The 16731-nt window shown below is 44.5% G+C and overlaps 1 protein-coding gene across 9 annotated transcripts in view; it reads left to right on the top strand.

The window, feature by feature from the left end:
- Positions 1-16731, top strand: part of NCOA6 (nuclear receptor coactivator 6) — a 44336-nt gene that overhangs the window by 22248 nt on the left and 5357 nt on the right. For 8 of the 9 annotated variants that reach the window (XM_038158556.1, XM_038158550.1, XM_038158555.1 and 5 more), the window contains 6 exons: positions 322-468; positions 1414-2533; positions 8256-8377; positions 9275-12271; positions 13686-13754; positions 15623-15659. In XM_038158556.1, the coding sequence (XP_038014484.1) occupies positions 322-468; positions 1414-2533; positions 8256-8377; positions 9275-12271; positions 13686-13754; positions 15623-15659 (4492 nt within the window). The remainder of the gene's footprint in view (positions 1-321; positions 469-1413; positions 2534-8255; positions 8378-9274; positions 12272-13685; positions 13755-15622; positions 15660-16731) is intronic. The other variant, XM_038158557.1, reaches the window with a different exon arrangement.

Raw genomic sequence — 16731 nt, 5'->3', positions numbered from 1 at the left:
GTAGAGCAGAAAGCAACAAACCGCATTACTTTATTTCTAGTTTCTATAAGGTCAAACGTGGACTGTTCACCTTCTCTGGGTAGTAGGTTTTGTACTTTAATTATAGTTTGAAATTAGTCATAGTAATTTGTTAGACAGAATTGTTGCACAGGTGAGAACTATAAATGTCTTCAGTGGATTTTGTATATTGGCAAAAAAACAATTTCTGCCTAAACCTGTCTTGTGACAGCAGAGACTCAAAGGTATTCTCCAATTATAGATTTTGTCTATTTTTTCCTTCCCATTTCCCATACTAACTAATCAGAAAATTCTCGTGTTCAGGAATGCCCAAGCGGCTCCCCCCGGGGTTCCCTGCAGGCCAGGCTAACCAGAACTTCCTGCAAGGCCAGGTCCCCTCCACAGCTCCAGGAACGCCAGGGAACAGCGGAGCACCACAGCTGCCAGCCAGCCAGAACGTGCAGCACACAGGTCTGACTGCAGGGGGCTGTTCCTCAGCTTTTGCCATTTTCCGTTTGTAGCACGTGATGCCTTTTCCCGTGTCACACGGGTCCCAAACCGTTAAACCCCGGCCATTAACAGGGAGCTGCTGGCTGGAGCTGCAGCAGCACTCTGGGTGTAGTGCTGGATAGGGAAAAGAAAAGCATAAGGCTGTTCATGTTTCTCAAAATCTAACTATTATTGGTGTGGACTGTGGGTCTGGGCTTCAGAAGCAGCTGTTGAGAAATTGAATGCAAGGTAGCACTGAAATTTGGAGGCAAGGGGTAATAAAGGTAACAACACAAAAGGAACTTCTTGTCCAGAAAAAAAAAAGTATTATTATCTTAGAAGCAGAATAGCAATATAATCTTGTTCTGCTTTGAAAAGATTATTTATTACTTCCTTCAAAAATTTCTGACGTCTTATAAAGTGTGAAAATGAAATCTTTAATTCACAGATGTCTCCCTCCATTTCACAACTCAATTATTAGTCTTTTGGCTGGATTGTGGATACCCTGATGATGTCATTTCATCAGTACTCTGTGTGCATTTATTCTTTAACCCATTATAAAGTATCCTCAGAGTTGAAGCTCATTTTGGTTACGAATTACTCTGCTGAGTCAGGTGACATTATGATAGATTTTCAAACTTAGGTGCAGATAACAACTGAAATTAAGTTTCTGTTCTGTCTTCTGCAGTGGGATACAGGGGAAGTACCAGTCCAAGTGTTTATTTTGAGATGTGTGATGTTCTCTTTTGACAACTAACATGTATCTATAGCATCAAACTTTGCATCCCAGGACTGCAAATATACGAGATATGCCAGTTTATTGGAAAAGGGAGGAAAGCAATTTTGGAGTGTTTGACATTTAAAGGTGTGAAAACTTGCACCACTCCAGTTAGTTTCTTACTGGTATTTTCTTTTTATTTTCTTAAGGTGGCCAAGGATCTGGACCTCCTCAAACTCAGATGCAAGCAGCACATGGCCCACCAAATATGATGCAGACCAATCTAATGGGACTTCATGGAAGTATGACCAACCAGCAGGCTGGTGCTAGTGGGGTACCACAAGTTAACATGGGCAATATGCAGGGACAGCCTCAGCAAGGACCACAGTCCCAGCTTATGGGGATGCATCAGCAAATCGTGTCCTCTCAAGGACAGATGGTGAACATTCAGGCTCAGGGATCGCTGAACCCTCAAAACCAGATGATACTTTCTCGAACTCAGCTCATGCCGCAAGGCCAAATGATGGTGACGCCCCAAAACCAAAATCTTGGTCCCTCTCCCCAGAGGATGACCCCACCCAAACAGATGATTCCCCAGCAGGGACAGCAGATTATGTCCACACACAATCAGATGATGGGACCTCAGGGCCAGGTCTTGCTACAGCAAAACTCAATGATGGAGCAGATGATGACCACTCAGATGCAAGGAAATAAACAGCCTTTTAGTACTCAAAACCAGTCCAATGTTATGACGGGGCCAGCTCAACTGATGAGAGGACCAACCCCAAACATGCAAGGAAACATGGTGCAGTTCACTGGGCAGATGATGGCACAGCAGGGCCCTGTGAATGGGAATCCTTCTCAGGTGATGGGAATTCAAGGGCAAGTTTTAAGACCCACTGGACCTGGTCCTCACATCTCTCAGCAACTTGGGGATACTGCGACCACAACAAACAATGATGGGAACTTGACACAGATGTTACCTGAGGTTCCTGTGCAGCAGCCAAACATGGTGCCTTCTCATATGCAAGGAATGCAAGGAAACAGCAGTGCTTCAGGGAGTCATTTCTCTGGCCATGGGCTGCCTTTCAATACAGGGTTTAGTGGAACTCCCAATGGGAATCAGGTTTCCTGTGGGCAGAACCCCGTGTTTCCTGTCAATAAAGATGTGACACTCACGAGTCCACTCTTGGTTAACCTGCTCCAGAGCGATATCTCAGCAGGGCACTTTGGTGTGAACAACAAACAGAATAACCAGAATGCCAACAAGCCAAAGAAGAAGAAGCCTCCAAGGAAGAAGAAAAATAATCAACAGCTAGAACAAACAACGTAGGTTTAATATTACAGTGTTTTTTATAAGGGGCATGAAGAAACTCCCACTGGCATCTTGTCAATATTTTATCAGCAAGTAATGGGTGAGAAAGGACTTGTATTTTATTCATGTTGTAGAAGTTTCTCTCAAGAATCGGTCATTGGAATGTTTGTTCAAGACCAAAAATAACATGCAAATATCCAAACTCAGTTATAAACCCAATTCTACCAGCACTGTTCCTTACCTTTACCGGGTGAAGGAAGTTTAACATGTGGCCCATGGTGCCACAGTCCTTGGAAGAGGAGGCTGGCTTTTTTAAGCAGTCTTGACAGCCCCGATCAAAGGGTGGGAAGTATGTTCAGAAGAACTAGAAGCCTTTATAAAACATGTGCAGGACCGATTTTGGGGGGTTGTTTCCTGAATCATGTGCATATCCTGACACATTTCTGCCTGGATTTGAGCTGGACTTCTCTCTTAGTTGAAGCTGCAGCTAGAATTTAGAGGGAAGAATGTGGTACTTTCTGGGTATGAGATTAACAAATCCAAGCAGTGCTGCTCTTCCTGGCCTAGCAGAGATTAGGAAGGAAAAAAAACCCTACAGCTCTTGAGAGGGAGGAGGCCAATGTAAAAGATTGAAAGATCATGAATTAATGTGTCTTTTTAGTGAAAATACAAGATTGCAGAATCTCTTCCTTCTTCGGCCAGCGTATTCTTTCTTGGCCAGCTGTCCTGTAAGCATTTGCCATTGACAGTTCACTATCATCCAGCACAGGGTGGTAGCTGCTGCTGCTGCTGCTGTGCCATTATTCAGCTCAAATGGTGAAGGCAGATATGCTTTATTTAATTATCCTGATGCTGTAGATGAGCCCATGGGGCATTAACAGGAATCCACCTGATGGTACTTGAGGGGATTGTTTTCAATCAGGGAAAAACGAAAAAAAATTGCATAGAAATTTATAACACATATATTCAAATAGCAAAATTCAATTCTTAGAACCAAACAAGAAGATGGCAATAGCACATGAAGATCCTGGTGTGGCTCTGGTTCCACCAGTCTGGCCCCTTTGAATAATCGTGTTTTTAACCTGAAGTTTATGCTGCCTTTCCTAGGGACACATGTTCAGTTCAGTGCAAAGAGAAGCTGGCATGAAGTACTAAGCAAAATGTTCAGTATTTTAACTTTTCCCTTGGTTATTCAGTGTGTAGCTCCAGCCTGCATTTTCTGCAGTGTCAAGATTCCTTTGTGAAGGTGGAATTAATAATCTCATGGACATTTTAACTGTGGCCTGAAAAACTCACATCATCTATAGCAAGTGATCTTTTGTGACAATCATTAGTTGGCTTAACTAGTACAAAAATAAAATGCAGAAATGCTGTAAGGCAAAGCAAAACATGCTAATTTAATAGGCCTTGGAACAAAGCTTTCCAAGCCTCTCCTGTATAGTTGTGTACTGTCATGGTATGGCTTGTCAGGTCCTCACTGCTGCTGAGCGATCTCAGATTACAGCTGGAGGAGGACACAGTCTGTGGCCAGATGTGGAAACCTGGGTAAAGTAACTTGGCCAGCACCAAGTGTGTGGCCAGTCTGCAGCTTTTGGGGTGACTTAGAAACCTAACACAGACACCACTTCCTCCAGTCCAAATAGATTCCAATAAAACACTGGTAACCACTGCTGTAGCAAGTGCCTTGCTGTGGAAGTGACAGAGCGTTCAGAGGGAGCAGATGAGTTGGCACCACCTTCTGAAAAAAATATCCATTAATAATTAAAGTAAACTCTTCTTATGATTTTGTTTTCATTGGTCTTACTGATGAGCACCCAGCCTCAGTGTGGCCTGGGAATATCAATAAAAGTGTCTATAAAGCTCTTCCTCTGAGCTTGCAAAGCCTCACAAGACTATTTGCTTATTAAACAGTTTTCACAGTAGAAGTCTTAATTACAGCTTTTTTAATGAGCTATGACAGCTCAATTCCAGCTCCTAAATAAGGTTTTGAATCAGATTTCAGTGTAATTAACAAAAGAACCAGAATGTTGTTCTGATATGGATGAGCATTTTGGTTCTACGTGGACTAAATCATTACTTGATCCTTGCAGAAGCACTGAGAAGGGAGCTGTTCTTTCAAAAGTTCCTGAGTTTATTCTCCAGCAAAAAGAAGGGAGAGTGCAGTGAAAGCTGGCTGGAACACCTTCCTGCCTCCCTCACTCTCAGCTTCCCTCACATTGTTGGGCAAGCTCAGCATTTTCCTGCCTTGGAATTGGCAGGAACGAAATCTGATTTGGATCACTTTCTCTTGCATCAGAAGCAAATAGGATGCTTTTCATCTCAGCTTCCTCTCTGTCATTCTTCCTCAGAAATTTTAGAATTCAGAGCAGCAAACCTTGCGTGGAAATGCAGCTAATTTGATAAAGACCCCAAAAAGAAATAATTTTGAGAAATAATAAGATAGTAACAAAAGTACAATTAGGAATATGGATTGCAGTCATGTTGGAATGTAAATAGGATAAGTGAGCTGTTGAAAGAGTTTATTCAGCCGAGTCTAAAATAGTTTCAAGGGTTTGCTTAATTAAGCAACTTTGCATTGGAATGAAACCCAGGACATTTTGGTTGTTTAAAAGTGTTTGCATCTGTGTGCTGAACCTGGAGACGGTGGGTAATGGGATGTAAACCGAGGAACAAGAAGGTAGATGGAATGGGGTTGTGGATAAAACAGGTTGGTTAATTCCATTAAATCCATGCACAAACAAGCAGTTGTTTCATGTTCCCCTGTCCACAGACCATGAGTATCCTGTGCACTGGTGGAAGAGAAATAATCCACTGTGGGAGGTCACTGCCAGTGCTGCCATTCAGGTTGCAGTGTCCAGTTCAGGTAGTGACAGCACTGCACGAGCAAGAGGCTTTTACCAGCCAGACTCAGAGGGTTTCACTGCAGCTCTGGGGGTGCCAGGCCCCTGGCAGAGCTGGGAAATGCCCTCACTCAGCCGCAGGGGAGGAGCCTCTCTACCGCCAGAGCTGCTGCTCCTGGGCAGGGCTGGGGCTGCCACACCTGTCATTTTAGCTTTGCTCTCTTTATGACCCAGCTGCCACCTTCTTTGGTTTGGTTGGTTTGGATTTTCCTGGAGTTCTCTCTGCTCTGATGAGGGATTTGTATCTGAAGGTTTTACTTCAGAGTGCAGCTGGTAGAGCAGAGGTACTGCTGATGACAACCCAGATGTACCAGGTGTGCAGTTACTCATATATTTTTCACATCTAGAGCAATAGAAAAGAAGAATAAATATGGAATATTTTGTCCCTCACACAAATATCTTGCTATTCATATTCTGGTTATTTTTTACGAGTGGTTGTTCCTCAACATGTCCAGTGAATTTCAGCCTCACTTGAGATTCAGTTGATGTTTAAATTTTCCAGCAATGACAGAAGCAGACTTTCTTATCATAGCTGCTCTTTGCTGGCAAACCAAGCTCGGGTCTGTTCTGCCGGATTTGCACAGATCCATCTGGCAGGAGGTGTTTGCTAAGGATCCACTGTGCACCGGTTTTCTTTTCTAGGTTAAACCTTTCTGTGCAGCGATGCTGCGTATCAGCTTTGAGCTGAACTTTAACTGTAGCATTTTTAATTTCCCACTATTGTAAATAAATAGCAAAATTGACCAATTTGAGATTGCATTGACAATTTTAGGTATTATTTCAGTTCACGTGGCTGGCACCTGCACCAAAGGCTGCAGCTCTTCTGGGTGATTTTGCGGCCAGAATTTTTGTTCACTCGTGGCTGTTAATATAATACTCTGGGCATATCTCTGCATTTTGCCAGTTTTCATCAAATTTATTGGTGGAGGCATGTAATCCTACACCCCCTCCATCACAAAAATTGGTGGTGTGCTGGATAAGACACAGCATTACCCTCCAGGTGCTTTCCTTAGCAGTACCTGCCCTCAGCAGCAGTGGCTGGAACAGTTCTGTTTGCCCTATTTTCACCTCTCTTCTCTCTTAGTGTGTGTTCTCTCCAGTTTTAACCCACAAAAATTCAGGGATTTCCAGTCACATGCTGCTTTTTGAATGTTGATTAGGTAGCTGATAGAACATAAGGACAGGCCAGGGTGTCTCCATGGGTGTCTACAGCTTAGTGTCAGCTGTACAGATGCCAGAAACTGTTATTCTCAAGTAAATCGGAGTAGGATATATCTCCCCACCATTATGCATTTCAAATTCATATTTTGCTGAAAGTGTTACTTTTGTCCATAGCATTTCTACATGATTCTATCTCTCTTCGTTGGCAGTGTACTTCTTTTGATGTCTTTAATTTTAGCTTAGAGCTTTTCCTACACAGAACTTTCTGTAACCTTCATATATTCATGAAGGTGATAAGCAGTTTAGTTCTTCTGCTCTTATCCCTCTTTATTTTACATCCTCTGGCCATATATATTGTTCACTATAGAAACTTGGGGTTTTTCTAGGTCTGCAAAAGCTGTCTTGATTTAGTCCAAGTATTGGGCATTGAGTCTGGACAATTTAAAATTGTCTTAGAGAGTCTCCTGGAGCATCAAATTCCTCAGGAGAAGGACTTGGGGGATGCTGATGGATGAGAAACTGAATGTGACCTAGCAATGTGCACTCAGAGCCCAGAACCCCGCTGAGCCCTGGGCTGATCCCCAGCGTGGGCAGCAGGGCTGGGGGGATTCTGCCCCTCTGCCTCACTCAGGTGAGATCCACCTGCAGAGCTGCCTCCAGCCCTGGGGCAAAAGGAGGACACTCCTGTAGAGAGTGTCCAGAGGAGATCACAGAGATGCTCCAAGGGCTGGAGCCCCTCTGCTCTGCAGCCAGGCTGGGAGAACTGGGGGCTTTCACCTGGAGAGGAGGAGGCTCCAGGGAGACCTCAGAGCCCCTTCCAGTGCCTAAAGGGGCTCCAAGAGATCTGGAGAGGGACTTGGGACAAGGGATGGAGGGACAGGACACAGGGAATGGCTTCCCACTGCCAGAGGGCAGGGTCAGATGTGCTGCTGGAAGGGAATTCTTCCCTGTGAGGATGGGGAGGCCCTGGCACAGGTTGCCCAGAGAGGCTGTGGCTGCTTTATCCCTGGCAGTGTCCAAGGCCAGGTTGGAGAGGGCTTGTTGCAGTTTGGGATAGTGGAAGGGGATGTAATGAGATGGGCATTAAGGTCCCTTCCAACCCAGACTAGCATGTGATCACTTACAGAGAGAGCCCCAGTACCACATAGGTCTGTGCTCTGGTGGGTGACTGCAATGCCTGACATGTTAGTGCACTCGTGCTGTGATGTTATCAAAGGTCTTGGATACCCTGAGTAAGTCACTTCTGGGTGTAATACTGGAAGAAAAGGTGCTACCATTAAAATAAATTAAAAATGCATCTACCTGTGACACTTGCTTATCCATACAGATGTCATAGGAAAGCTGTTTAGTTTAGTTGAAATATATGTAGCCCTATCGTTTGAAATCTCCATTGGCCTTCTCTTAGTTCTAAAGCTCAGATTCACAGCAGAAATGAATGTTTAAGATCAACAGAGCACCAGGCAACTTGTTTCCTTGTGTAGTACCTAAGGCAGTGACTATACACAGACCTGGTGTGTGTGTTCCAGGCAGGCAGGTTATGTCAGAGGCATTTCAGTGGGTTATTCCAGGTCTGTAGAGAGTGCTGGGAATTAATTACTTGAGTACTTAGTTATAGAAGCAGAAATCAAACACTGATGTAGGGGCTGGCTCTTAACTGCGATTATTTTTCTTTCAGTTCTTCAGAGTCACGTCCAGCTGGCCTGGAGGAGAGTGATCAGTCATCGATGTCTGGAGACCAAGGAATGAATTTAGAGAAGTCAGGCCCTAAACTCTCTGATTTTGCAAGTAGGCCACCAGGTAGTAGGATTTTTCTGTGATTATCTGAATGTAATAACTATAGGAGAGTTTTAATGATCTTTGCAACAGTTCTATTTTATTTTTGCTATCACACATTCTATTTCAAACTTTTTTTCCTCCTAGTAAGTAATTGGTACCATTGTTTAAGTGTTTTCTTTGGGTTAGCTCAAATTGAAGAGGTGGCCCCATTCTCATTTATCATCCTGCAGGTATCATACTGAATACTGCAGTGTTATTCAGCAGTAACATAACTGATTAAAAATGTTGTATTTCTAGCTGTAGCACAGACTGATGTCTTAAAAATTTAGCATTGACCAATAACTGATTTTTGAGAAGAAACAGTGGTTGTCGTTGGAACGATCCTTTGTATGTAGAGGATTAAATCTGAAGTCCGGAATAGGATTTATATTATAATCCACACAGGGAATTCTTAGCATGTTTTTGGCCAAGTAACATTTGGCAGATTCTACTTTATACTCAAGACAATGTCAGGTCTGTGGCAGGTGTGCTGGTGCATGACTCTTGGGGGCTGTCAAATTCTGAAGTTAGTTTTAAGGAGTAATAATTAGTGAAAGCCCAACTCTGCATTTGCCAGTGAAAGGAAGCCCATGGGCAGTTGCAGAGACTTGTCAGGTGATGTGAACTTGGGTTAGTAGCTGATACCACACACCAAGAGATCTCCAGTTAAATCTCACACAAGTCATACATTAAGTAAAACTGCTTTTATGAATTAAGTAAAATCTTTGGCTTTGTTTGTAAAGTCTGTTTTGTTAATGTGGCTCTCATCCAAGGTAAGCAGGCTCCAGGCTGTACTTTCTATCCAATCCTGTTTGTTACAGAAATTCTCCTTCCTCTGATCTTTGGTTGGTTTTAACCATGTGTGATCTGTTGCCTTAGGTTATCCATCTCAGCCAGTGGAGCAAAGGCCACTTCAGCAGATGCCACCTCAGCTCATGCCACACACGCAGCAGCCCCAGCCCCAGCAGCAGCAGCAGCAGCAGCAGCCCCAGGCAGCCCCGCAGCAAGGCCAGGCAGCCCCCCAGACACCACAGCAGCAGCAGATGATGATGATGCTGATGATGCAGCAGGATCCCAAATCAGTTAGGCTGCCTGTGCCCCAGGGGGTCCACCCTCCCAGGGGGCCGCTGAACCCAGATGCCCAGCGGATGCCAATGCAGCAGAGCGGGAACATGCCAGTGATGGTGAACCTCCAGGGGCCTGGGCCTGTGCCTCCCTCTCCTGACAAACAGAGGATGGCCCTGCCAGGCAACCCTCCTCTGGGAAATAATGCAAGAAAAATGGTTTATCCAGATAACGTACAGAATCCTTCCAGCTCACCCCTCAGAGAGGTGTCATCAGTATCCTCTCTTCCAGAAGGAGGTGGAGCTGAGGGCCCTCCAACATCAGGAGCTCAGAATAATGTGACATCTCATTTAGTAGTTTCACAGAACCAGTTAATGATGACAGGACCCAAGCCTGGACCATCCCCACTTTCAGCTGCCCAAGGTGCAAGTCCCCAGCAGCAGTCTAGTTCTCTGTCTAGTGCTCTTACACACCATTTTCCAAATGTTGCTGCCCCATCACAAACGTCAAGGCCTAAAACCCCAAACAGAGCTAGCCCAAGGCCATATTACCCTCAGACTCCTAATAACCGTCCACCCAGCACAGAACCCTCAGAAATTAGCCTGTCTCCAGAGAGGCTTAATGCCTCTATTGCTGGTCTGTTCCCTCCCCAGATCAATATTCCTTTACCTCCCAGGCCTAATCTCAATAGAGGGTTTGATCAGCAGGGTCTGAATCCCACCACTTTAAAGGCCATTGGACAAGCCCCATCAAATCTCACAATTAACAATCAGTCCAGTTTTACTGCCTCACAGTCACACAAGTTGGAAGGTGTGGTCATTAATTCGGGCAAACAAACCAATGCTGGAGGAACAAAGAGAGCAAGCCCAAGCAATAGTCGAAGGTCCAGTCCTGGATCCAGTAGGAAAACTACACCAAGCCCTGGCAGACAGAATTCAAAAGCAGCTAAATTATCATTGACAACTCAGCAGAATCCATCTCTCTTGCAGAACATGGAATTACAGAGAAATATGATGGCTAGTCCCTCTTCTTTGCCAACACCTGTGACCACAAGTTTTCAAAATAACTCCATGCTAAGTAACCAGAATCCCACAGTTTCTGTACCTGCTGTAACTGGCATTCCTGAAGACAATAAGGAGAGCCTTAGTGTGCCTCAAGATACTGAGAGTCAAAGTGCACAAGGTGCCCTAGGTAGCAAGGACCAGCCCAGTATGGAATTGAAAGGTGCCCCTACTCCAGAAATTAAAGTGCTGGTTCCTGAGGAGCAGGCAAAAAAAGATGGGCAAGCCTTAGACAGCAGTAAGCTCCCAGTCATGGAGGAAAGTAAAGCCATGGTATCTCCAGCCATGAGGGAGGCACCAACTTCTCTAAGTCAACTTCTTGACAATTCTGGAGCTCCTAATGTGACCATTAAGCCCCCTGGGCTGACTGGTCTTGAAATGGCACCAATAGTCCCCACTGGTGAGGAGCTAAAGAAGATAGCTGTCATTCCTCCACTGCCAGATTCATCCTTGAGCAAGGAGCCATCTAATTCACTTAGCCTGCCTCAAAATAATGAACCCTGTCCAAATCCAGGGCACCAGGAACTGGGAGAAGTAAATGCAAGTGTGGCACAGAGTGTTCCTCCAGTAATGCAGAGGCCTGTTAGCTCTTCTATTTCAGGTCCTTTACCTCCCAATCAGATAACAGTTTTTGTGACTTCCAACCCTATTGCGTCTGCTGCTAATACATCAGCTCCGTTGCCATCCCATTTGCAATCTGCGTTAGTGTCCACTGTTGTCACCATGCCCAATGTGGGGAGCAAAGTGATGGTTTCAGAGGGACAGTCGGCGGCCCAGTCCAATGCCCGGCCGCAGTTCATCACACCTGTGTTTATAAACTCATCCTCAATCATCCAAGTGATGAAGGGCTCTCAGTCCAGCACGATTCCAGCAGCCCCCATGACTTCTAACTCGAGTGTGATGCCTCAGTCGGTCGCGGTTGTTGGTCCTTTGCATATCCCACAGAATATTAAGTTTTCTTCCGGGCCCACTCCTCCCAGCACCTCATCCACCAGTCCTGTGTCCAGTATTCCCACCAGCAGGTCACTCGTTCTGAATCCCCTGGCATCTCCTGTCCAACTGCCTTCTTCCACTCCCGCTCCTTCCAGTGTTCCTTCACAGCTTCCTGCTCAGCAAGCCAAGGACTTCAGCCCGGAGGAGACTTCCCAAGGGGCAGGGTCGGGTGAGCAGTGCCCTGTGCCAGCAGCTCAGTCGGGAACTGTTGTTTCCTCTCTGCTTACAAGCAGCCCAGGCTCTGGGAATAGACGCAGTCCTGTTTCATCCAGCAAGGGAAAGGGAAAGGTAGACAAGATAGGCCAGCTCCTGCTGACTAAAGCGTGCAAGAAGGTCACTGGCTCCTTGGAGAAAGGGGAAGAGCAGTACGCTTTGGATGGAGAAACAGAAGGTCAGGCACTAGAAACGTCGGTCCCAAATAGTTTGGGGACAGAGCAACCCCCGGCAGAACTCGATAACAAAAGCGGGACCCCTCCAGCACCCAGCATAACAAAACAGAGCACTTCTGGGCCCAGCAGCTCGAGCCTCAGCCCCGCGGCGGCCGCTCCCTCCTGCGCGTCCCCGGGCGCGCCCCCCAGCACTCCCGGCCCCGGCGCGCTCCCGGCCGCAGCCCCTCCGGCCGGAGCCCCCCCGGCAGCCCCGGAGCCCGCGGGCTCCAGCGCCAACGGCGGCAACCCTGGCGGGGGCCCGGAGCCGAGCGGCAGCGCCGCGGCCGAGGAGAAGCCCGCAGCACCCCCGGAGATGCTGCAGAGCGCAGGTGAGCGCGGGACTGCGCGGGGGAGGGAGGGAGCGAGGGAGCGAGGGGGCTTCGGGAAATCCCAGGTGCTGCCCTCCGGCCAAGGCTGACAGCTGCTCTTTGGTTTCTATCACCTGAGTGATACACAGGCTTGTATTCACCAAGATTCGAGTTCCAGATGTTTTATTTCACTTTCCTTTTACTGCTTCAGTGGGGTACTTGTCATGAGCGTATGATTCTGTAAGTTCATGTAACTGTTGGAAGCAAGGAGGAAAAGTGGGCGTATCAGTAATGACAAATACTTAGGGTCCCTTTTATCCCGGTAGATACATTGATATTCTGCTTTAGTCTTGCCACAGACTTTTGGTTTTGTAAATTATTTAAATTTATTGAATTAATTATGATAGTTTGAATTAATCCTAATAATACTATTTTCCTCTCTGAATAGCCTTCATACCCTAGGGAAATTTCTGATTAACATCCAGAACAGAAGAAAAAAACAACCCACACCAAATCCCTGTTTGTCTAGGGAAAAACTTAAGTGCTCATTTTGGAGAAATTAATGAAAAAGTTAACTGCATTTAGTTTGAAAACATGAAATACCTTTACATCTGAGCTTTGCTGTTTTAATTTGTGCATCTGGCAGACTTTATACATTACATTGATACTATTTCTTGATGCTATTTTTAATTTATTGAATCTGGTGTGGATATAAACTTATCACTCTTGAAGTGAGCTGAGTGACTGTTGTGCTTTACAACATGAATTGGACACAAGATAAAATCATGGATGATAAGATCCACAGAAGTCAGGGGAACTGAAAACTTCAGCCTCAGTGTGACTTTCCTCATGGCTGTTGGATGTGTAAGCTCACTATCACATTGAAGACTAGAAAGCATTAGCCCAACAAAAGTTATTTTTCTGCCTGGATCTTTTTACTTGGCAACCTAAGAAAGGTTATGTCGTCATGTTATTGCCAAAGACCTTCAAGGGCAGCTCTGGAGCGTATTGTGCACTTTAATTTAAAGAGTGAGGGCACTGATTCATTAAAAATATACTATTTCACCCCAGAATCTCTGTTGAAAGTAACATGGAAAAAAAAAAAAAAAGGAGACTAAACTATTTAAATTTTATGATTTCCTTTAATGTCACAGTCTGCTGAAAAACTGTTACCTTTAAAAATGTTGTTTATGATACTTCATTTCATCACTCATTCTAGTTTGATAAAACTTGATTGGGATAGTTTTACCAAAGTATGTTTTAAAAAGGGGAGGTGTGTATGGTGGGAGGGAAGTGGAGGGTAGATTAAAAATATTGCATCTGTAAATGGCAAAGTCAGCTGGGAGAGAGAACATTTTGTCCCAGCCTGATCACACAACAGGAACTCCTTAACTCCCTTTGACAATAATGTTTTTTCCCTCCACTTTTATTCTAGCATCCTCTCAACATTTAACACAGAAAAAAAGTTCAGTTGCAACATCAGAAAGTACTGTTCAAAGAACAGGTAAATCTTCCTTTGGAAAAGCAGAATAGAGGTGAACTAAATCCTTTATGAAAATGTATTTGTTTGAATGCATATTCAGTGGTCACTAACACACTGGGTATTCTGGGGGTTGGGTAGGGGTTTTTCTTATTATTTGTACTTTTGGAATTGTTTTACTTTGCTAGTTATGTTGTGCTTTGGAAGTCTCCAAAGCCTTGTGCAAGATTCAGGATGGGGTCAAGTAAAAGATGAAAAAAATCCCCAAGAAAGGTTTTAGATATTTAGTGTTAAATTGGAGGGACTGGATTTGTTACAGTACATTGTGTTTGAATTTGGAAGTAATAGGAAAGTGTTTCTTTCATTGTACCATTCTGAGTATAGAAATATGTTCATGCCATGCTGGGATTGTGTTTTAGAGTGGTAATCCTTTTTTTGTGTGTGTTCAATTTTTAATGCCCTCCCAGCAGTGTTTCAGGATGGAGCCCTGGCAGATGACTTTATGGTGTTCCCATTTATTATCATGGTGTTTCACTGTCAGTTCTGAGGTGTTTTAGAAAAGTAATTCCCATGTTGAGCAGGGAAAACAGATCAATGTGGGCTTACTTATGGGATATGCCACTCTCCATCTATTTGCCATCTCTATTCTGTTTGGAATAGGGTTTTCAGGCAGTAGAAGTTGTACAAAATTGTTTTCTTTGAATTTCCACTATGACAAAGGTGGTCATACACCCTTGTTTTTTCACACCTGACTCATTGCCCTGTGCTGCTGTGACTGTACTGGGTGTTCCTGCTGGAGGAAGCACTGATGCTATCCATTTTTTGCTGTTGGATATGTCCCAGTTTAAATTTTGGGTGGGTAGAAAGGTAACTCCTTTCATTGCTCAGTCTCTTCTTCCTTAGTCCCCAAGATGTCTGTTTTTCTCAGACAGTGCTATATCCCTTTACACTGAAGAGGCTGATGTTCCAACACTGCAAATTCATCCGAGGAGGACAGCCATTGCCCATTCTCTTACTTTTTAAAATGCCTCTTTTCATTGTGCACACTCTAACAATCTGGGGGCTATATTGCTGTCAAAGGCAAAGCCCCAGTTTGTGTCCCACTGGCCCCAAGTTTGATGGGGAAATTGAGCTGGGCAATGAGACAAAGCACAGGGGGATCATCCATGACATTGCAATGTTAATCCCTAGATCTCTGGCAGTTCCTCATGAGAGGGCCTGTGGTTAGGTATAGGTCTTCCCTCTCAACAAAGGATACGGTGGATACGGAGAGAATTTAAAGACAGATAGTAAAAAGACTTGACATTTTATGTGCTGAAAAGGAGAGCTGTTTACTGAGGTGAAGATTCCAAAGGAAACCTGACCTGTATGTACAAAATCACTGAGAGAGAGAGAGACAGGTCAGACTTCTCTTTGCATTATCTTCACTGAGATATTTTCCAATTCTGTACAAGTGCAATTTGGCTTCAGAAATTTGTCATTAGAAGATATTGCTGTGAGAGGCAGTTGGGTTAAGGCAAATTTTTACATGCACAATAGAGCCAGATGAGTATTTTTAAGGGTACTTTAAAAAAAAAATTAAAACCTAGAAGGTTTAGTAGAAGTAAGCTGTCTAAAATGGAAGTTTAAGAAGGGAGAAGAGTGTAGTCAGGGAGTTTCTCTGTAGTTTTCTTCTGCAGCGCTTTAATTTTGCCCTGTCTTAGCTGACTGCAGTGTCCTGAAGGCTGCAATCAGACCAAGCACTTGGCCAATGTGGTATTTTGGCTTGCTTTGCTTTGAGAGAAGCTTATCCTTGAGATGTAATATGTGATAGAAGAATGTCAGCTAGTCATGCCTTGTCAGCAGGTATGTACCTCTACAGCAGACTTTTAAATTATCTTTTTCTTTTGTAGAACTTGAGACAAATGCTGCAGTAGTTGCTGGTCAAAGGTAAGGAGATAGTTTGTAGATTCAGAGTAGATATAGCTTTTGTGGGAGGAAGTCCCTTTCTCTTTGCTTAATTGCTCAACCTCTGCTACTGCTTTTCATTTTCTTGGCCATATCCTTTCTTTCCTGCTAAGAAATCAGGCCAGTTGAATATTCCAAACCATTTCTGAAAGGCAATCAATATAAGGTAACCTTTTCCTTAGTCTGTGCTTTGGGCAATGTTTCCTCTCATCCTTTCAGGCCTGGATGTTTCATGTCCTGGAAGGGTCCTGATGGTTGCACAACAAATCAAAACTAACCCCCCAAAGCCTGCAGCTTAGCTGTCATGTGAATTTTTGTTTTCTGAAAGGAAGTCTTTCAAAAGTTTGTTCTTTGCCTTCAGGATTGTTTTCAACAGTTTTCCTCTATTTGCTTGTTAACACTGCCAAAGCTTTATAAGAAAGTGAGGTAGAAACTTCATGTTGTCCGGTTGAAGATATTCGGTAATTAAATGATATTATTTCAAATGATTGTGTTCTGTCAGAAGAAAATACAGTTTCCAAGAGCTACTTGGAAGATTCTAAACACGCCAGGCTCTCACTCAGTTGGCAGTGAGAGCCCCTGGGGACGTTTTTGGCTAATGGTGTTGGCACAGCTGGCTGGGTTTTGGACACTGCCCTCATGGGTGGAGTGACCCCCTAGGCTGGGCCAAGAGGGGCAGCCCCTTGTGGGGCTACTCAGGAGATGAGGCAGTGCCTTCCTTTGTAAGGGAGGGAATGCAGTACATTTCCTCAGATCAGGAATGGCTCTGAATGGAATATTTAACCCTATTTATCTTCATTTGGACTGGTGTCTTTCAAAGACAAGCTGAAATGTCACAGTGAGTTTTCTTCAGGGGAGAATTTTTTCTGAAAAGCTGAAGGTGGGGCATTGGCAGCTGAGCAGATTCTCCAAATGAAGTGTCCCTATGTGACTATGTCCAAACTCACCCAGCACATCAGATTACCACAAGGGCATTTTCAGGGTTTTTCTGCTTGATGCTTTTCTGAGCAAGACTGGAAAAGAAGGAAAGTTTGCAGGCAAACTGGGTCTGGTG

Source organism: Motacilla alba, chromosome 20 (genome assembly GCF_015832195.1).
Source record: "Motacilla alba alba isolate MOTALB_02 chromosome 20, Motacilla_alba_V1.0_pri, whole genome shotgun sequence".
Taxonomy (NCBI): Eukaryota; Metazoa; Chordata; class Aves; order Passeriformes; family Motacillidae; genus Motacilla; species Motacilla alba.
The sequence above is the reverse complement of the archived record's forward strand: the minus strand, read 5'-3'. Positions and strand labels throughout refer to the sequence as shown.